This window comes from Festucalex cinctus, chromosome 8, assembly GCF_051991245.1.
Source record: "Festucalex cinctus isolate MCC-2025b chromosome 8, RoL_Fcin_1.0, whole genome shotgun sequence".
NCBI lineage: Eukaryota > Metazoa > Chordata > Actinopteri > Syngnathiformes > Syngnathidae > Festucalex > Festucalex cinctus.
Window position 1 is genome coordinate 24,375,298 of NC_135418.1, and position 23,217 is coordinate 24,398,514.

A 23,217-nucleotide genomic window follows, 5' to 3' on the forward strand; every position below is an offset into this window, starting at 1 on the left:
CAGTCTAATAGCCCTACCAAAAGATGGCGCCAAAAGGAACTATTCTGAAGTGATTCCAATTACTTTCGGTTTTTCACGATCCACAACAAGCCTCAACCCCGCCCCCCCGACTAGCGGGGCTTTACTGAACTGGTTCTACAAATAGTGGTGAAAATGTAAAATAATTACTCTGCTATATGTCCTCTAATGCTGTTTTATCTTCCAACCTTCATCCTGAAGATGTCAGCTGATTTCGAGGAAGCCTGAAGGTGAGGAGCGCTTCTTCCGAGACTCGCCATGGCTACGGGAGTGGCAGCCTGGCTCCCCTTCGCCCGGGCGGCCGCCATCGGCTGGATGCCCGTCGCCAGCTGCCCCATGCCGGTGGCGCCACGAGACCACCGTCGTCGGCAAGACGAGCTCATTGTCCTCAACGTCAGCGGCCGTCGATTCCAAACCTGGAGGACCACCCTGGACAGGTACCCGGATACCCTGCTGGGCAGCTCGGAAAAGGACTTCTTCTACAACGAGGAAACCAAGGAGTACTTCTTCGACCGAGACCCGGACGCCTTCCGGAGCATCCTGAACTTCTACCGTACCGGGAAGCTTCACTACCCGCGGCACGAGTGCATCTTGGCCTACGACGAGGAGCTGACTTTTTTCGGCATCATCCCGGAGATCATCGGCGACTGCTGCTACGAAGAGTACAAGGATCGGAAGCGGGAGAACCTGGAGCGGCTTCAAGACGACCAAGAGGAGAACAAGGATGTCAAGTTGCCACATATGAACTTCAGAGAGACCATGTGGCGGGCATTTGAGAACCCTCATACCTCCACCATGGCGCTGGTGTTCTACTACGTCACCGGCTTCTTCATCGCCATCTCTGTCATCACCAACGTGGTGGAGACGGTGCCGTGCGGCTCCACCGCCACCCAGAAGGACATGCCGTGCGGCGAACGCTACACGGTGGCATTCTTCTGCATGGACACGGCCTGCGTCATGATCTTCACGGTGGAGTACCTGTTGCGCTTGTTCGCCGCACCCAGCCGCTACCGCTTCATGCGCTCGGTGATGAGCATCATCGACGTGGTGGCCATCCTGCCGTACTACATCGGCCTGGTGATGACCGACAACGAGGACGTGAGCGGGGCCTTCGTCACGCTGCGGGTCTTCCGCGTCTTTCGCATCTTCAAGTTCTCGCGCCACTCGCAGGGCCTGCGCATCCTGGGCTACACGCTCAAGAGCTGCGCCTCGGAGTTGGGCTTTCTGCTCTTTTCGCTCACCATGGCCATCATCATCTTCGCCACGGTTATGTTCTACGCCGAGAAAGGCTCCAGCTCCAGCAAGTTTACCAGCATTCCCGCTTCCTTCTGGTACACCATCGTCACCATGACCACGCTGGGGTAAGTCATTGACATCACATTTTCACGTACAGCCTGGGCGGAGCTACGTGGCCACCATTAACCACTCTCCAGCCGCCATCACATCTAGGGCAAGGTTTTGATGATCAGGATTCTGTCGTAGTTACTGCCCTTAAAAAAAAGGAAAAAAAAGTGCTAAATCTGATGTGCCAGTACCACAACATGACCCGAAAGTGGCCTAAGATGCAAGGGCATCATAGCAGCTCTAGTTATTATTGTTATTATTATCAATACAAATAAATAAATAAAGTAATAATAATAATAATAATAATAATAATAATAATAATAATAATAATAAATTATTATAAATATTGTAACTAAATTATTATTTACAATATTTACAATACAATTTATTATTGTAAATAAATTATTATTGCTGTGTATATATATATATATATATATATATAAAATAAATAATGTAAATATAATCTAATAATATATCAAATAATACATTCATAACAATATAATAATACTACTACTAATAATAATAATACTACTAATAATACTACTACTACTACTAATAATAATTATTATTATTATTATTACAAAAATGAATTAAAATACATACAAAATACCTCACATATTGGTCCGTCTGTCCTTTCAGCCCCTGAGCACAAAAGTTTGCCCCATATCTGTATGAACGTTTCAAAGTATTTTTTCAATGCAGTTGAGCAGTCACACCTCAAATTGACAACTAATAAATGTCGTAATGGAATTGTCTTACACTATATAAATAAATATATAAATAAATAAATAACAGCCATTTTAATACACACTATTCCAGACTAATGAAACATGAGTGGCTGTTTTTTTTTTATTGTGGTTTATACCAACCCGTGACCTCCCACAAGCAACATATTTACGGCCGTGGTGTTCAGTGTAAGAAAATAACAACTGCTTTGTGAGGAATTGATTTAAAGGTGCCATAAAGTCCACAGCACTGTGTTTTGAGCCCGAAGGCAAAGAGTCCCGGGAGGCTTCTTCTGTCACATTTATTATGATTCAACATGCTTAATATTTCACAAGCTCGCCGAGCTCCGCGGCCGTGACCCGCGGGGCGAACGGGAACGTGCTGCGAAAGTTTGGCGGCAAAGTGAATGAGTGATGAGTCCCTACACTTTCTTTTAATGAGAGTCAATACAATATTATTATTTTAAAGGCAGTTTTCGCCATAAATCTTTGAAATGGCCCTCATTAGCTTGTGCGGGCGTACCTAATGAAGTGTGTCCTTCCAGTTTGATTTTTGGATGTCGATCTCATGTTTCCAGCCGTACATATTTAAACATCAGTTTGTATATCAAAAGGTAGGTTTTACTATTGCAGTTCAAGACACGCTTGGTATGCAGATTGAGAAATATAATTAATGGCTTGTATTTGTAGCCACGTAGGCAGCTGGAAAGGCTGCTGGATTTTTTTGTTTTCATTTTTAATTTTCAATAGATTTTCCACTGCTGTTGCTTCCATTCACACACGCACACGCACACACGCAATATGAGGCTCCAGGAGATGAGGTTTCAATCATCTAAGTCATGGGCTACATTTGTAAATACAGTCAAACCTCTAATGTCCATAAATAATCAGTTTTCAGTCGGCCAGGTAAACAAAAAGCGCAACAACTGGAAAAGTTGCTGCTGTTTACTGGAGTTTGCCAACCCTCACTTTTTACTGCATTATTTAGCATCTCTAACTTTACTGTTCCAAAGCCACAGAGGCAAAAGTAGGTGGAGGTCCAAGTCGTTACTAGGCTGTACTCAAGCCAACCAGTCCAGACGGGATGATCTGTCATGTCGCGCCTCATTTGGTCCGTAATGAAAAATATGATGTGACCTTGTAACTTTTTACAGACCTGGAACTCTCCGTGTTGCCTGTGCTTGTTTTTTTTGTGTGGATCAAACCAAATGTTCACCAGAACCGAAGTGAGTTGGCTGGGTGATTAGCCGGGCTTTACTGTACTGGCACTCCATACTGGGCCAAGTTTATTTGTCAGGTTGTTTTTTCTTAATTTTTTAATTTAATTTTTTATTTTTATTTTTTTAATTTTTTTTAGTTTAAAGCACATCCCTGCTTAAACTAGCAGCATTGCTGAAAACAGAGTGGATGATGGCGTTTCTTTCTATAAGCAATTTTTTTTTTTTTTTTTTTTGGGGGGGGGATAAAAATTGTGAATCACAATCTAAAGCTGAACTTGAGACTCACACTTCAGTTGAAGATTGCCTGACCTTTCTTGTAGTGCATGTGTGTCTGCATCGGAAAGGTCCTCTCCATAGTCTTTTTTTTTTTTTTTTTTTTTTTTGTGTGTGTGTCATGCATGCATGCAAAAAAAAAAAATGAAATGCCAAGTTGAAAGCATTATGCACAATTGTGATCCACAAACAATGCCTGTGAATGAGGCGGCATTATGTCCAAGCCACAATAGAGTCTATCCAAGTGTTCTGGGTGGGGGGGGGACAACATAAAAAAAAATCAGCCGCATTGCCATCCAAGGACATCCTCAGTAAAAAAATAATACTGGATGCATGTTCAAGGCTCAGGCATAAAGAAAGACAATTTGACAAAAATCATATCAAGTAACTCTCACAATCTGTTTTTTAGATTTCATAGTCTGAAGGTGAGAATCTATTTGGACTAATGTAGTTTCATTTTTTTTATGCTAAACTTAGTTCCAGCACTGCCTCCACATAAACTGATAATAGCAATATCCTCTCATTATTCTGTTGCTGGCAGCCCACTACTCTCCACCCGCCTTTGATCGTAATAACTAAAACGTCTTTGTCTTCTTTTCCCCGCTAACTTTGTACTACTGTCTTTTTATTTATTTATTTATTTTTTTCAAACCAATCTCCCCAAGCCAAGCTGTTCAAAGAAAAACTGCAGTAGGTGTAAATAAAAATTATTCATGGCTGATGCTTGGAATTAACAACAAGCCCTCCAATCATGCGCATATGCTCACGGGGGGATGAGTTCAATAAGCCCATCTGTCAATACAATATATTTAATGTGAAGGGACTCATTGTAACTACAATACAGTACATTCCTTGAGTGTGTTTTTTTTTTTAGAGCTGTCAAACGATTAATTTTTTTTAAAATCAGATTAATAAGTGTTTTAGAATTTTGATTAATCGCTTAGTTAAAAAGGGTTTTTATCAAAAATAAATAAATAAATCCCGCCAAAGAGCAGAAGCATCCTCTTCCTTTTTCTAATCAGTTAATTACTTGCATAATTTAAAATGAAGAAAAAAAAAATGACCCCAGTTGTTTGACATGAACAAATGTTCTTAATGACATACACAAACATTTATGAAATGCTTTACTTTAATGTATATTAGGGGTGTTAAAAAAATCGATTTGGCGATATATCGCGATACTACATCGCGCGATTCTCGAATCGCTTCAATTAAAAAAAATCTTTTTTTTTTTTTTTTTTTTTTTTTTTTTTTTAAAGAGCTCAGAATTGTTCATTCGGTAGTCTTACCGATTCAACATCTTATCATCATTGCCTTTTTTTTTTTTTTTTTTTTTTGTGTGTGTGTGTGTGAATCGATTTTTAAACTTCCATTTTTAATGGAAAAATATTCAACAAAACGTCTGACTTCGGGTTAGGATTCACACCTTGAGCATGGAAGAATGTTATATGAACGGAACATTAAGCCTTAATATTTTATTTTAATGCTGTTCAAACATGAAACAGATTACAACCTCTATAAGACTGAAATTTCTGTCACGACGTGAAGAGGTAGGACCCAGACGCAGGATACGGTAGGCCACAAAGGCAACAGGTTTATTTCCAGCCAACCAGTGTCTCCTCTCAAGCTGAGAGGAGAAAGGGGGAATCAAAAGGGTGGAGAACAAAAAGCGCTCCACTAGGGAGGAAAAAACAGGCACAAGGCAAAAGGGGTAACAAAAGGCGCTCCACTGGAGGAAAAGGCACAAAAACAAGACAAGGCACAAAAGCAAGGCAAAACAACAAGGCACCAGGAACAAGGACTCGAGGACTGTGGGACGCTTCCATGCACTAACTGTGTGTGACACTTCGGCAACGGAGGGGAGAATGCAGGTGGCTTTTATTGTCTTGGTTGATTGGTGGCAGGTGGACATGATCATGGGCGGGGACCGGTAATTAGTGAACTGCAGGAAGGGCAAGTGACCTGGGGTGCGAAGGGAATCAGAAATTCAAAATAAAACAGGAAACATGACTATGACAATAAAGGCCTGTCACGCAGGTGGCGGCGTGACAGTACCCCCCCCTCAATGGCCGGCTCCTGACGGCCATCCGACCCAAAGAGTCCAAAAACAAGGGCGGGCGGAAGGGGGCACGGAGGTGGGAACACGGCCCACCCATCCGTACAGACAAAAAGCAGTTCAGGAGGGCGTCCTCGACGCCCGACAAGAGAGTCCCAGCGGGGCCAGTCAGGAGGGCGTCCTCGACGCCCGACAAGGAGCAGAGGTGGCGGCGGGGTGTTCGCCGCCAGATGAGGAGCAGGAGGCGGCCGCTGGCCGGGCGCCGCCGGAACTGGTGCAGGCGATGGCGGCCGCTGGCCGGGCGCCGCCGGTCGAGGAACCGGAGGTGGCGGCCGCAATCCATGCGCCGCCTGACGAGGAACAGGAGGTAGCGACCGCAATCCATGCGCCGCCTGACGAGGAACAGGAGGTAGCGACCGCAATCCATGCGCCGCCTGACGAGGAACAGGAGGTGGCGACCGCAATCCATGCGCCGCCTGACGAGGAACAGGAGGTGGCGACCGCAATCCATGCGCCGCCTGACGAGGAACAGGAGGTGGCGACCGCAATCCATGCGCCGCCTGACGAGGAACAGGAGGTGGCGGCCGCAATCCATGCGCCGCCTGACGAGGAACAGGAGGTAGCGACCGCAATCCATGCGCCGCCTGACGAGGAACAGGAGGTGGCGACCGCAATCCATGCGCCGCCTGACGAGGAACAGGAGGTGGCGGCCGCAATCCATGCGCCGTCTGACGAGGAACAGGAAGTAGCGGCCCAGGCGAAGCGGCCAGGGGCTGCGGCGGCAGCGGCCCAGGCGAAGCGGCCAGGGACTGCGGCGGCAGCGGCCCAGGCGAAGCGGCCAGGGACTGCGGCGGCAGCGGCCCAGGCGAAGCGGCCAGGGACTGCGGCGGCAGCGGCCCAGGCGAAGCGGCCAGGGGCTGCGGCGGCAGCGGCACAGGCGAAGCGGCCAGGGGCTGCGGCGGCAGCGGCACAGGCGAAGCGGCCAGGGGCTGCGGCGGCAGCGGCACAGGCGAAGCGGCCAGGGGCTGCGGCGGCAGCGGCACAGGCGAAGCGGCCAGGGGCTGCGGCGGCAGCGGCACAGGCGAAGCGGCCAGGGGCTGCGGCGGCAGCGGCACAGGCGAAGCGGCCAGGGGCTGCGGCGGCAGCGGCACAGGCGAAGCGGCCAGGGGCTGCGGCGGCAGCGGCACAGGCGAAGCGGCCAGGGGCTGCGGCGGCAGCGGCACAGGCGACTCCTCTAGTCTCTGACCAAGGCCAAAGTCAGTATAATTCTCAAACATGGCCTTTTATAATGGTATGTAATTATGATAATGTATAATAGCAGCACTAGCTATACTAAGCTAGCATTAGCACTGTAAACAAGCCAATGTTAGCCAAGACAAGCTAGCGTATGTTGGTCACATATCATGCTTTGTATTGGAATGTTACTATAACATTAGATGTTATCAATGTTTTATTAATGTAGCTACAAGCAATTCAAAATTGAATGAGAGGTGATCAACCTTTGCTAATTCATCACTTGCCAACCGCAAGACGTCGATCTCTTCACTCTGTTTCTGTTTGCTCATCGTATGCCTCGTTGTTGGCAAATGACAGATGTATGCAAACGTAGATGGGCATTTCTTTATTTTCTGGAGGTGGTTATGTCAGGGAAGCAGGTTTGCGTGGTGAGGTTGGTGACAAAAGCTGGGAGACCAAGCGCAGCGTAGCAGGGAGACGAATTACTTCAGTCATGACATGACAAAAGCTGAAATATGACATCAACAACGAACCGACAGAATGAAGGAAACCGAGAAACTAAATACAAACAAATTGATGCGACAATGAGGCACACCTGGACATGATGTGAGTGGCTGGAGAGACCTGATTGGTAGACACAAGGAACAGGGCTAACGACAACAGGTAGAAACGAAAAGCTAAGGAGTTGACGAGACATGAACAAGGGAGAGAAAAACAAAGTCTACAAAAACACAGATCATCGTGACGCGATGTGCTAGCTGTGAGTGACACCACACCAGTCACACCTTCTGTCACTGATTGTTTTTCTTCACGTCTCTTTCAAATCATATAGGCATGAAAAGTGGACAGGCTGATTTATTCACAGACCATTTTACTCATTTACAATAACATTGTCAGGTCATACTGAAACCCATAACGAACCGGTTTTGTTTGACAGTCCTGGTGCACATCATGTGACCATAGCGAGAGGCAATTTTAAGAGATACTTAGCGAGATATTGTTGCACTTGGATAAGGATGGAGAGCTAGTGACAGGCAGATGGAGAAGAAGCTGATAAATCCTGACTAAAGCCTTCCTTCCCGACGATGTATTACTGTTCAGGAACACCACATACTTTCCTTTCCATAACACATTCTCATTTTGTTTTTTGTCTGTCCTTTCCCTGCTGCCTGCAACATGGCCACACAGTATCTAACAAAGTCTAGATCCTCAGTTTATTATGCACACGCTCATGAATAATTCACAATGCATATAAAGTTTGTGGTATCACGTTTTTTTTTTTTTTTTTTTTGTTCAGTTCCATGATTGAGTCATATGAAATCTTCCTTACCCCACTTTTTATATACTTTTTCTACATGCATGTTAACCACACCCCACTGGTTGCATGTCAATCACAGCACACATATTACGAGCATCGTTTTTTTTCATGTTCTATAGTGTGCAGTAAATGGGAGATGACCGACACAGACCATCACACAAAACCACTTATGCTCTCAAACTAACCAGATGTCTGCTGTAATACAAAGTCTGACCTGTGAGAGGCAGCAGGGATACCAGATGGATGGAAAATACATAGGAGAAGAAAGAGAAGTTCTAGAAGAAGAACTAGAAGAAGCCAAGTTTAGTGTTCGCTTATCTGGTAACGACATTGTGGTTGCAAACTCTTCTCATTGTCCTTTTTATTACAGTGAATTGCTTGTAAGATCTAGTAGTCCCTTATTCAACCAAAACATTGACCATAAACATAAGAAATTGCCATTCCGTTGGTAGTGATCTGGTTAGTGACTATTCCTTTTCGAAGTTACCCTTCATTCGTCATTCACCAGCAAACTGGGCATCTGTCAGTGACGGACTGATGGAATACACAACCCTGCAACCCCGACCCGAAAGTAGTAACCCATAAAGGTGATTAAGATAATAATAATAATAATAATAAAAAATACCGAAAGAAGACGGCAGACCTGGATTAAAAACCTTCGTCTGAAATCAGGAGGAGCAAAGTTGGACAACGCTCGTATATAGTGATTACTTTGTGAAAGGTAAGGATACAGTAATGAAACTACTTACATAGCTGAATAAAACTCTCTACAGGCCGGTATGATATTACTGGAAACATAGCTAACCGTGATAATACTATGTGGAGTTTGTTCTACAGCTTGTGTGTCCATGCTAGGTGGCTGTGTCTTTATTTTAGCAATGCTATCTACGTTAGCTATCACGAGTGGTTCTTAAATTGAGGTCCTTCTTCCAGGAAGGCCACAACATACGCTAGACCTTTGAGAATGGTTAACCTAGCAACACGTAGAAAATAGCAGGTAAAGTAACAGTTAGCCAGCTAGCTTGTAGCCTGATGCCAGTGGTACCTTTGTGTACATTTGAGTTGAAAAGAGAATGATCCTGAATCACATTTACTTACCCGAACAAAAACAATATGGCAGTCATTTAATGCTTCTTTTGATCCGAGTTCGCTGACCCAACCTCACACGAAATAGTTGTTAGCCTCCAGGCTTTTATATGCCTTCATTTGGCTAGCGGTGTAGTACGATGTCTGGAGGACAAGGTAGTTCGCGATATCGATTGCTTCCACACCAGGCAAATCCGACACGCGTTCGGAAAAATCTCTTTTCCTGTGTGTAATGATCATATCCGACATATTTTACTATTTTTAGTCGCTTTCCATCATTTAGAATGGGTGTTCCCTACTACCCGACACCCAGTTGAATTCCGCGCACTGCCAGAATCACATGATTGCAACCCACCTATTGGAAGCAATATTTCATTACTTTTTTTTAAGCTCTTTCACCGAACATTTCTTATATTCATTCCTGTTTGCCACCACTGCTGTCATGACACAAGATGTGCTGACGTCTCACATAGTTAGATTCACTCATAGTAAATTTGGTCTTGTTTGTCTTTATAGGCATCCTCACCACGTCTGCGGTGCTTGGGTAATGGGCCGGTACTGGGGGAGATATGAGCAGGCGGAGTGAAGGTGGAAGCAAGGCGTAGGTCTGTCCAGGGTGCTAAATCAAGCTCAGGTGGCTGATAAAAGGCTTTGCATTGAACAAAAGCAAGGTCCACTCGCCTGCGGCTTTCTGCCAGACGGATAGCCTGCTTGATGGCATCGCTGGTTGTAAAAGACTGTTCTTCCTCCTTATGACTCTCTGCGAGCTAATTTTAGAGCAGTGTGAAAGGCAGTGATCCATTTCAATTGGAATCTGCTAATTTGATACATGATCCAGACAATACACACGACAGGTAGTACAGTGAGAGCGTATGTTCGACCGAGTCTTCCACACCTCGGAAAACACGATTAACCCAATAATGAGAAAATATAAATGAGGTGTGCAGTGAAATCTGACTCGGTTGGTATAATTAGAGTGAGCCTCCCAGTTGTAAAGTCCCGATCCTGGACGTGAGCTTTGTTCTGTAGTGGCAAAGTGAGAAGAAAAAAAAAATGTTGCCATGCATGTAGGTCATGTTCCCATCGCTGCCTTAATCAGTAGCTATATATAATCCGCTTTCTTCTGAGAGACTTTTAAGATGGCCTCCCTCTGAGCGTTCGCCTCGACGTCTCTATTAGACTAAGTGGACCGGGCCCAGGGGCCAGCGTCAGAAAAAGGGAGAGGTCAGACGTTTATTGGACCTCCTTAGTCAAAAGGAATACGGGAGAAGGAGATGGGAAAGGCAGAGCGACACTCATTGTCCTTAAATGTAGCTTGCCTTTGGCTCCCAGGGGGTGAGAGCCTTAGCCATTTCGGATATTGCTAAACAAACATGGAAGTAAACAACGAGGCGCTCAACGGGGGCTTTGGACTGGTAAAAGGGAAATTGAATTGTTCAACACCTAATAAGCTTTTTATTGCCTTTTTCCTCTCAAAATATTACAAGTATTATCGTGCTCGGAAAGAACAAAAAGCAAAACACTTAACTGCATTACTGCACCATTTTATTTTTATTTATTTTTTTGCAAAAGGGATTTATTGACGTTCCAGTAACATTTCCAAACAACTACCACAACAAGAAAAATATTTCCTTGGATGCCATTAAATGGAGTCTTCAATAATTTCATTTTTCTGCCAACAGCATCTTTGTTTCTTTCTTCTCAGAGGTTGTGTTGCAATTCAGCGGCATGAATAATTGGACGATTTTGTCGCCTCGTTGAACCCCGAGGTCAAAACGAATGCCGCTTGTAGGAAATTGGAAATATTGCTGCCTTTATTGGGCCAAAGATGCTCTTGCAGCCAATCTGTCGGTATGCTTTCTAATAATAGCAATGTAATGTAACACAGTGCCAGCGTTATTTCATTCCACTCCAAGAATTCATTTGAAAAATATTCAATTATTGTAAAGGATTACAGGTACTGGAATACTAAGTGACCTAAATGACCATAGCTCAATTGATGCTACGCATACACAGTTTGTTAGCGTTCATGTTGCTCCTTCTATCTGTATAAACATTCTATAGCAAGCTTGTGAATTACAGGCTTCACAAGTGTACTCATAATTGTTTTTTAATTTAGAAGGTCTGGAAAGTAGAAGACACGGAAAATCCAGACGTCTTTGATTAGCCAAGTCCCTTTGTGGTTTACACTTTGGCAGTTGGCTTGATGGCATGAAGGTAGAGACCCGAAGGTTGAAAAGCTGCTGTTAAGTGCATGTTTTGTGTGACTGCTTGGCCTGTTGGGTAGGTGTCTGACTTTGGATCCAAACATTGAGAGATCTGAATTTATTCATGGTCCGGGTTTTGGCTGTTAGCTTAGTAACAGGAAGGTGAAGACCTTCTTTCAAGGATGGATGCCAGAGGAGACTCCATGGAGAAGGTTTCGGAAGTTCAGCTCTAACCTTAACAGGAGTGAAAAGAAAACCCATATTTGTGTCCCTTTGTGGTTGAGATTTTGTTGGCTTGGTAACAGGAAGCTCCAGACTTCCTTTCCAGGATCAGGTCTTTGGGTACCTTGAAGGTGTATAACTCCAGATAAGAACTTTGAGAGTTGGACTCCCTTTGTGGTTGATGTTTTGGATGTTGGTTTGGAAGTAGGAAGGTCAGCGCCTTCTTTTAAATATCGATGCCAGAAGATGCTCCAGGGTTCTCCTTAACGACAGTGACAATAAAAATGTCACCGTGTCCCTGAGTCCCTTCGTGGTCGAGCATTTGGGGGTTGGCTTAGTAACAGGAAGCCTGATATCCTCTTAAGGATCAGATGGATCTCAGGGTACCTTCTTTCAAGTTTTGATGCCAGTGGAGGCTCCATTGAGGACCTTGAGTCAGGAAAATCAGCTCATCTTTCATGGGAGTAAAAAGAAAAACACTTTGAGTACTTGAGCCTCTTTGCGGTTGGGGTTCTGGTGATTGGCTTGGTGACAGGGAAGTTGAACTTGAAACCTCTCTTCCTGGATAGATATGGGGTATTTGAGTACTCTGAAGGCTAAACACTGTTTGCTCTCAGTACATCTACTTTGCGTGAGTGTGTCACAATAAAGTCCATGCATTCTGTTTTTTCTCTTATCTTGCCCCCTCAGATATGAAAGTCAACATCCTGCCAATTTATGTACATGAGTAGCCTAGTGAATAAGGAATCTGAAGTTGTCTCAGAAGATTAAGGATCCCTCTGTGCTTGAGGTTTTACCTTGACAAGTAGGAACATTTGTTTAAACCAACTGAGCTCAGGTTCTAATCAGCAGAGGAAGACAAAGTGAGCATATAGATGAGAGGACTTTTGATAAAAGACAGGTACAAGAGGCAGTGTGGAATGAAGGCTATAAAGGATGTGAGGCCTGCGAGGAAGTAAGAGCCTTTAATGCCTCCTGGCAAAGTTTCCTATCTGAAGGGGTTGGCGTCGGGACACAAAGAAGAACCTTGAATGACACCACGTGCTCTGTTTTCCGGCTTATTTTTAGCGGCTTGGCCCTTATCTCACAACACAGACGGCAAAGGGTCTGACTGGGTACGGAGGTATACTGTAGAAAACCGACTGATAACTCTCAACGTACTGCGACGGAAGATACAGACAGGTCATCATACAGTTAGAATGAGTGAAGGGGCAAGGCTAGAGAAATAAAGAGACAAAAAAATTAATGGATCGTCAGTATCCTCCTCAAGGACACTTGGACGTGATCAAGACTGAGGATCAAATTGACAACATTTGGGTTAGAAGACGACCAGTCCACCACCTGAGCCATGCCGCCCTCATTCTCAGAAGAATTCTTTCTCAGTGCTCACTGCCTATTGGAACATGGATACACCTCCAGCAGCGTTTTTAGATATTTGTTCTCATTAGATTCTACAACTGCACCTGTTGACGATTATCCTGAGCGATTATCCTGTGATGTCCGTTAATTTCTTCCCTGCTCTGCTTATGAAATGGTCAGATCCGACAATCGTAAATAATACAATTGTTCAGTCTTTACAATCAGTTCAGTATTTACATTGAGAGTTTGTCTCAATGTTCAGTTATCAAACAGAATGCACAAAACGATCTCTATTCTACCTCAAAAAGATATGAAAGTCAAACTCTCTACCATCTTGGAGTCGGGACCCCGGAAGGCTTGTTAAGATAGGACTTGGATTTCGTCAAGTTCATACCTCTACTTTCCAAGTCTGTTCCAAATTGAAAACGGTTTCACCGTTCCAGTGATATGCAGAGTAAAGTGTCTGTAATGTGACACATCAAGTTGATGAAACAGAATACATTTTCTAAAAACAGTTGACGAATATACATGAAAATATGTTCATGTTTAGTGGCCCGCTTTTGAATGGCACGACTCAAGATATTGGTAGAGGTACGAAAGGAGAGAGCAGCTTGCATGACTGTCTGTGCTGATTTTAAATTGCTTTGTTTTTCGAGCAGTAAGACTTGGCAATGTACGCCCGCAGACGGCACATTTTCATATCAGGAGCAAAGTGTTTGTTCTAACTCAGCGCATGGAGTGCATTCATAGGTTGTCCATCTAGTAATATTTAAAAACACATATTCATTGATACGCAGGCCTTTTAACGGGCTTTTATGGAAACACTGGTTCTACAATAAAACTAATGGATCCGTGCTGCTGTTTGTGAAAGGTTTTTATTCCGGTTGCAGTCTGGGGTAGGAAGAGAAAATTAAATCCATAAAATTCAGAGGTCATATAAGGACACGTTCGTGGTTAGCACTCAACGGGCCTTTTCATACAATAATTCACTGATATGATAAAAGCAAGAACTGCATTTTGAATTATATGACAAGACAACGGTGTTACATGTTTTATTTAAATTTCAACAAATTATTGATGGTATTGATTATAAATATGTAGAACATTCATTTTGAATCTAAATAGTCAATTGGTCTTAATCATTGGTTGTCATTGTACCCTGCGATTGACCGGCGATCAGTTCAAGGTGGACGCCGCTTGCCTCTCCGCAAGTCAGGTAATCAATTAAGCAGCACGCTGACCTAGCGGTCAACATGTCTGCCTCACAGTTCTTCGGAACGGGTTTGAGTCTGACCTTCCTGCGTGAAGTTTGCATGCTCTTCCTGTGCTTGTGTGGGTTTTCCCGAGGGACACCTGCTTCCTCCCACATTCCAAAAATGGCATATTAACTTCAATGAAGAGTAAATTTTCCATAGATGTGAATGACCCTAAACAGGATAAGCAGAGGAGCTAAATGAGTGAACAATCAATGATTCCCTTTTCTTTCTTTCTTTTTTTTTTTTTAACACTTAATTCTTTTCATTCATTCATTCTGCCGGTTTCACTCAGGAAAATGCACTTTTTAAATACAGGATTTAAACAAACAAACTACTTCTCAATTTACAGATCTGGGCTTTTCTTAACGTGTGGGGGTGATTTTGTCCTAAACCCCCACACCCCCAGCCTGTATTCTGCCATTTTGTGTTTGTTTTTTAAACAGTGGGACGTTTCTGTGGAAAGACAGTGTTTACATCCCTCCAGCCAATCGCAGAGCGGGGCGGGTGGCGTGTCGCAAACGGGGCCGGGCGAACGTGTCGGCTGCGTGACGTCACTATTGCGGCAATTTGAAAGCACGCATGGAATATTTTTCTTCACTCACTCATTCACACACGTAAGCTTCTGTGAGTGAGTGAGAGAAAAAAATAATAGTAATCCGTGCGTGCTTTCAAATTGCCGCACAAAACAAACACAAAATGGCAAAATACAGGCTGGGGGTGTGGGGGTTTAGGACAAAATCAGCACCAAAGATTAACATAAACCCAGATGTGTAGACTGAGAGAAAGTTAAAGTGTGTACATCCTGTATTTAAAAAGTGCATTTTCCTGAGTGAAACCGGCATACTGGGCCTTTAATATTAGATATCAGAATAAGGGTGTCGGTTGATTTGAAAGCTGTGCACGGTTTAAAAAGTTTAGGAAACATTGCAGTAAAGTGTCAACGTAGAGATTAGAGTCAGACTACTTTTAACAAGGGAATCATTACATTTTGACAAACAGCTGTGGCGAAGATTGGCCACTTATTTTATCGGCGGAGACACAATCAAGTTCATTTGTCATCTGCCCCAATTTTTAAAAGCCTTCAAAGTGCCAATTTTTTGAGGCGTGATAGACTGCATCTGCGGAATTCACTTCACCGACTGTCTAATCTATTTTGGGAGTTTCAACTGTCTTGGAGCGTGAAAACAAGGAGCAAATTCTCATCTGAGGGACATGAAATCTCCCTCAGGTAAGACTTGTAACCACAAATGAATTCCAATTGCTTCTTCATTGCGGCGCCAAGATGTTTACAACGGCGAACGTCGGGGGGGAAAAAAAAAGTGTGATTTATGCCTCGCTCTTGGCCATTTGTTTTGTTCTGCTCGATGCCCACCGTTTAGGAATGCCAAAACCCAAGTGGAGCAAAACACAATCACAAGCGAAGTGATTCAGCGTAAAGGAGAACATAAAAGTTGTGTAGGTTAGAGTTGTTGTATTAGCGAGATTCATGACAACGGCAACAGCCCGCGACAGCTGTTCATTTTTACATTCTCACGCCTGGACCGGCAGATTGCTTCTCTAATGAGCAACAGAGTGATAATGTGTCGTGGCGGTAATATTGGGTGCCAACAATGAAATAATACATCAGCTTGTCACGGTGTCACGTTGCTCTGTTTGGCGGTGGAAAAACTGGAATCTGATGGACTTTTAAACGGAATGTGCTGGAACTTCATGGTCCATTTATTGCTCCATAAAGGCACAATAAAATAGTCCTATTAGGAAATATCGATGCACTTGAAAGGGATACTTAATCCAAAATATTATAACCATCAAAAAAGTCACATAAAATGTTTATTTATGCGGCACTATAGTGACGTATATGATACCTTTTTTTTTTTTTTTTTTTGAAAGATTCATCTATTTGTGTATTTTTTTTAACCTATTCTGTTTATCTAAAGACGAAGTCAAAACCCCAAAATTATTTTGACAATATGTTCTATGCAGCCCCACTAGTCTAAATATGGCATTCTGGTTGATATTGTATTATATGAGTTCAGCAATCAGGAGCAAAATCCAGACAGTTTTTATCCATCTTAGGGGCGGCCATTTTGCCTGTAAGGCAACAACCAATCACAGCTCAGCTTCAGAAAACAGGTGAGCTGTGATTGGTCGTTGCCGGAGCACTCAGAAACATTGATGTCATCTTCACTGGACAGCAAGTGGCAAAAAAACGGCTGGATTTTGCTTCATAATTCAAATTCCACAAATGGAATATTAATCAGTCTGGGGTCACGCCAGGGTTAAGTTTGGGTTCATGACCGTGAGGTCATTTGTCATCTGTTTTGTACTGATGTAACAAGTGTCTGTTTTGAACTGATGTAACCATCATCTGGTTTCAACTGGAAAAACGCTATGTGATGTTATTTGATGTCAGGACCTGTGTGATGTCAATCTTTAATCCTTTACTATAGTCTCAACCAATCAGATCCATTCACTGTCAGTAGTAGCTGGTTGACAAGTGTGTGTCTTTGTCGGATTATTACCACTGTCTCTCTGTGCAACTCTCTTTGTTTCTCGTCTAGTCAAGTTTGTTCCACGCCTCTCGATGTGAATAAATAGTCAAAATCTTATTTGTTTATGCGCTTTGGGATCCAACCTTCAGCACATGACAATCAGAATGTCATGTTTAGACTAGTGAGGTCACATATAAGATATTATTGTCAAGAAATGTTTAAGGTTGACTTCCATTTTAACTAACTTAAAAAAAAAAAGTAACGTGTTAGATTAGTTGTTACTTGAAAATGTGCACATTTTGGAATAATGCATTACCAACACCACTGGTTTATTTCGTCAATAATTCATGCCACATTTTCATATATTTTGCATTTTTATACAATGAGATAATCCCATATCTCCCTCTGGCTTTTGATTTCAGGACCCTTAAATGCGTTATTGGTCTCTGGATGCTATGGTGTATTTTTGATCTGCTTGTTTGCGTACCAGTGTGGTTTCAGAATATTCCCATTAGGCCCTTAATTCGGCACCAAGGTCCCCCATGCTTATTCTGAATAAATTTAATACGCTTCATAACACCAAATTGTCAGTGAGTGCACTCAGGCTTATCTTTTTTTTTTTTTTTGTCAGTGCACGCTTTACTTCCATTAATTCTGCAATCCAAATTACTGTTTGGCTAACAGTTATGAGAGATTGGAACGATTTACCTTGAGCTGAGCGTCTCACTGGAGCAAAAACATGCAATGGATGTTCGACTGGAATTTGATTGTCTATTAACTTTTCCCCTAGAAGAGTTTGTCGTGTCAAGGTTGCAGGAAGTAGTTGCAATTACACTTCGTTTCAATATTTCACTTTGTGCAGCGATTGGTTTGGTGGCCCGATCAAGTCATCTGGGACAGTCTCCAGCTCACTGGCAACCCTAACGAGGACAAACGCTATAGGAAACGGATAAATATGAATTGTAACGCTAGCGAGCTTCGCGTACTAACTAGAAACGTGACAACTCTTTCTATGCGAACCACCCCCAGAGCTATAAATGTTCAAGTTTGTCAGGGAAATGGCTCTTTGTGATCATGAGCGCCATTTACCGGGACTCTAATTAAAAAGGTTTGATTGGTTTTGTAGTCCTTAGTTGGAAATTTATGATCCTTAATACGTCCATCTGTCCTCTCTGTTAAAAGTCTCCTGTGGCCACTTTTCAATGGAAATGCCCAGGCTGTGCTCGCTGAGTGAGTGTCCTAGTTAATAAGGCACAATGTCGTATCAGCAGAGTTACTACAGCTTCCATTGTGAAGTTTTGTGTTTTTTAAATGGTATGCAAGCAATGGAAACAAGCAATGTTTTTCGTATCATTTTACTGACATACAAATACATTATTCACACATTTGTGGGACACTTCCGGATGAACCTAGAATGCAATATAAATAAAACTTTTTCAGTTTGTTAGGTATCGCCTTGGTCTCTTAAATACCGATTCAAAATGAACCAGGAAATATATTGGTCGATTCATGGATTAAACACCTGTTGTAAATGTTTTATTGTCCAGCTCCTTTTGAGAGAAGAGCAAGTCAAAGATGTAAAAATTTTAGGCTCCAACATTGAATCTCAAGGTACAATATGTATATAAACAATTGGGATTTTTGCTTTTTAATTACATTTCTGATTCCAACCAATATTTAATTTAGACATCCATTAGTGATGTTACACAGCACTAAAACATGAGACATATGTACTTCATCAAAAGTGGGGGGGGGGTCATTCTATATACAACAGCAGCAATTTCAAAGTTTGAACCAAGTGGAAATATTGAAACATTTCCTGTGATGTGTATTGTTCCAGTGTTAGAGGTTACTTGAGCCTTTCCCAGCTGACTTTTGACAAGAGAAGCACAATATACGTACTTAGACCGTCCGTCTGTCTGTCTATCTAATCTGTCCGTCCGTCCATCTAATCCGTCCATCCATCTAATCTATCCGCCCGTCCATCCGTCTAATCTGTCCGTCCGTCCGTCCGTCCGTCCATCCATCTAATCTGTCCACCCGTCTGTCCGTCCATCCATCTCATCTATCCGTCCGTACATCCATTTAATCTATTCGTCCGTCTGTCCATCCATCTATTCTGTCCGTCCGTCCGTCCGTCCATCCATCTAATCTATCCGTCCGTCCGTCCATCTGAGCTATCCATCCGTCCGTCCACCCATCTAATCTATCCGTCCATCCATCCATCTAATCTATCTAAGGTATCCATCCATCCATCCATCCATCCATCCATCCATCCATCCATCCATCCATCCATCCATCCATCCATCCATCCATCCATCCATCCATCCATCCCAATAGGCTATAACTTGTATAGCTATCTAGCTAGATTAATTCAGATGGTCAAAATTAAACTTTAAAATGTTCTTGTACAGTCAAAAAAGGCAAACATCCGAACAAATCTTCGGTTTTAACATCCTGGACAGGATTATGCTTTCGTTTTTAGGCTTCACTGTACTGAACATATTTTATAGTTGAATAACGCTTGTTTGTTGTTGCTAGATTGCTCGTTGACTGAATGACAATCGCGCTTGCCATTCATTGCGCTCGCTTCAATACTCGCCACTAGACAATAGTTTATGGTCCTTATGTGTACCAAACAAGCCCACAAGTGTTGTTTACAGGCCATCTTTTCCGCACAGCTCCTCCGCGTCCTTCATTCACGTGTGCTGAGTGTCAGCGCTGAGCCTTGCAAACACGGGCAGTTGTTTTGTGAAAGTTGGAGTGGTCGCCGCTAATGGCTCGGCCTTGTTTAGAGGACCACTCGAACACAGGCGCCGTTTTCACGGCATTCATATGAAATCAGCAGGCCCATCAAGCTCTCCTCCACAGCTTTCTTTCTTTGTCAGCCCACTCTTATAATCAGCCCCCCATTTTATCCGCTAAGCCTCATCCTCACTTCACGGATCGGTTGTGCAAACAGGTGGACAAAGCAGGCTTGGTTCAGAAACACAATAAATTTGACATTTAAACCTTCATTAGACAGAGTGGCATTTATTGGAGGAAGTGTTTTTGCAGTAGGAGCAAAATATTAAAATAAGTCGGACAAAGACGACTCTTTCACAAAGAGATCTTGCAAAATAGCTACAGCAGAGCTATACGAGAATAGTCTATGAATAGTTATTGATAGAGAAGCTTAAAACCCAAATTCAGGATAAAAAATCCCATTGTAAAAAGGTCCCCAGCTACTTGCATTTGTTGTCATGTGTTTCAGTTTATATATGTACGTATGAAAATACAGTAGTATAGTACCGGTAGTCTTAATCAAAAAAATCATCAGGGTTTGTTCATATGTTGTTTGCGACCTCGAATGAACCACGACGACAAATCAACCCTTGCAAATGTTCGCCGCTCAGTGGGATATGTTAAAGTAGAAAAAAATACATCTAAACTGAACTTAACAAATGTACTCTACTTGAATTTAAAAAAAAAAGCTATGCCACTGTAACATTATACAAAAATATAACAATAAATCTCTGATGTCCCACAAGAGGGCGCCTGCGTGGCACCCCACTTGGAGAATCACTGCCTTAGAATGGCTGAAAATATGATGAATATTTTATGAAAATAACATGATAGCAGACTCAAAAAGACCTTCAAGCTACCTCAGCTATAGCAGTCAAGAACACTGGGGTTCTTATAGATGATATGCAAATTAATTCCTTAAAGCTGGATGAATGAAGATTGATCGAAAATTGGGCCTGCAATCTGCTGATATGTACAGAACAATCTGGCGTTAAACCTCGGCCATCTTGGGCCAGATATTCATTCAAATTTATGCTGTTCTTGTGTTGACATTGACCGGTCGTCCCTGAATTTTTGCTGAAAAGGAACATGTATTGATTTTACCTTTGAACTCAGCCAACTCGGTTATCTTGGGGAAGCTACCCCTTGAAATCAATGGGTTTCTTTGACAATGTCCATTATTGGCATCCAAAATTTGCCCAAAATGAAATAGGAACTGTTAGACCGTAGCAATATTTGGCCATCTACAATATGCAAGGACATTAAAAAAAATGTTTACACCAATAATTATTTTTGCATTTACATTGCATGAAATGAAAATATGGTAAAGCGCACAATATTTATGATGAAATGGCGCATCATCTCGGGGAGGGTATTTAAGGTGAACAATATGCAGCGTTTGTTGGCGGGAAGATAGCAAACTAATTGTACGAGCTGGAAATAGACCTTAGGGAATGTTTATGTCTTTTGTGGAAAATCAATGGGCCTGTGCTTGCTTTATCTCAACTCAGCACTCGGCAAGAAAATAAAGATACACTTGTAGACCTTTGTCATTATGAAGATGCATGCTGCAGGTTAAGTGCGTCTGGAGCAATGATGATTATCACACATCATAGAAAGGAACCATAACTAGGAGAAAAATATAGCAATTGAAAAAGGGCATGAGACTGATGACCTTGACCGACAATGTGGAAAAGAAACAACAAATTTTATTGACATATTTCAAGGCGGGGTCTTCAGTTTTTTTTGCCATTTTGTGTTTGTTTTGTCAACAGCGGTTGTCTCACTCACACAAAACACAAGCTTGTGTGAGTGAGTGAGTGAGTGAGTGAGTGAGTGAGTGAGTCTGCGCGTGCTGTCAAGTTGCTGCGGGAGTGACATCATTCAGCCCACAAATTTGCCCAGCCCTGTCTGCAGATAGTGAGTGACAACCCCCCCCCCGCGCTCTGTGATTGGCTGAAGGGGTAAACAACTGTCTGTCCAAGGAAACGCCCTGCTGTTGACAAAAACAACACAAAATGGCAAAATACAGGCTGGGGGCGTGGGGGTAGAGGAAAAAATCACCACCACACATTAACAGAAGCCCAGAGGTGTAGACTGAGAAGGAGTTCATGGGTATACATCCTGCATTTATATCGTGCATTTTCCCGAGTGAAAACAGAAGACCCCGCCTTTAAGCGTACTGTACACATTTTGTAAGTGACTGTGCTACCAATCTCATTTTAAGTCAAATATTTCCACACAATTGAAGCATGGCTGCTAGTTCGCGTCACAAACGCACCACCTGTTGATTCCAGCGAGGCGCACCTGTTGTTGATACCAAAATTTGACTGCCGATTAATCGACTTCAAACTAGAAACAACATTGCGGAGTGGTAAAGTCGCCACGTCGACATGTTGGTTCAACTCTCACACGACGCGAACTAGATAGTTTGCACAGTTTACGAAAGCAAAAACAAGCTTCATAATGCAAATGTAATGGGATTAAAATCTTACATTCCAAAGTTAGAATGAGTTCGCCGAGTGAGTTTATTCCAATAAAATCCAATTGATTGCCACTGAACGTCTGTGAAAATGCCCGAACTCTCGGCTGCCTAACCTTTAATTAGAAATAATTGAGTTGTCTGTGGCACCACAGGTGTCCAACATTTTAACAGCCGCGCACCACAGACCGCACAATCCCACCCGAAACAGTGATCATGAAACATAAAACCGGGAGCCTCGATGGCATTGCCTAAAGAGCGGCGGCCAAAAAAGCCCATCTGTTCACGTTGCTTTAGTCCTTCGTATGCTATCATGGCTCCACACTGAGGCTGAGCCAGATGACTTTAGTAGAATTCAGTGTTCAGCGCTCCCCCTGAGACGTCCATGAACACCAAGAAAATCCAATGTGGCCGAGTTTCAATGCGCAATCGTCCTTGACTGCTGGGCCTGATTGCTGCGCCTCAGCGCCATTTCTGCAAAGAACCGTGTACAGTCAGTGCTGCCTTGAAGTTGACCTAAGGCCTCGAAGACAATTATAACGTTTTTCAGCAAATATAGCGCATAAGTCCGAGGAGACACACAATCTATCCTCTTTCTAAAAAAATAAATAAATAAAATAACGAGGAGTATGAGAATCTAGTAAGCAGCGGCGTATCTGAAGTTGGCTTCGAACGTCATTTTCTGCTCGCAACACAAAGCCAATAACATCAACCAAGCGATTGCATGTAACTTGAAAACCTCAAAAGTTGGAGCACTTGTAGGTTACATCTGTAGATACATTACCTGCATAGAATAAAATTGTTTTGGTGAGGATTACTGTATGTAAAGTCCCGGTCCTGTGTCCAACCTCGAAAACTGATTGCATTTTGCAACCCAAAGCTCATGAAGTACTCAAGTTTTACAACAAGGGGCACTATAGTCCTTCTCAAAAACCAAATAAAAACACCCTTGGGATAGGTAAGTTTGATTGTGGAGTTAATTATTTTTGCGGGGGAAGATGAACCGACTGACTGAATGGATTTAAAAATGTCAAACTAGTGTGTTCCATTAAATGAAGTTGCAAGATTGGCAAAACTAATCAACGCAATTAACGTTAGCTCTATGTTATTTAATTGGAAAGTGAACACATCTTACTCTT

The 23,217-nt window shown here is 42.9% G+C and overlaps 1 protein-coding gene across 2 annotated transcripts in view; it reads left to right on the forward strand.

The window, feature by feature from the left end:
- The window catches only part of LOC144024225 (A-type voltage-gated potassium channel KCND3-like), a 60,775-nt gene that overhangs the window by 1,745 nt on the left and 35,813 nt on the right, over positions 1–23,217 (forward strand). For both annotated transcript variants that reach the window (XM_077530386.1, XM_077530387.1), the window contains exon 2: positions 220–1,379. In XM_077530386.1, coding sequence (XP_077386512.1) covers positions 277–1,379 — 1,103 coding nt within the window. In that variant the 5' untranslated portion in view covers positions 220–276. The remainder of the gene's footprint in view (positions 1–219; positions 1,380–23,217) is intronic.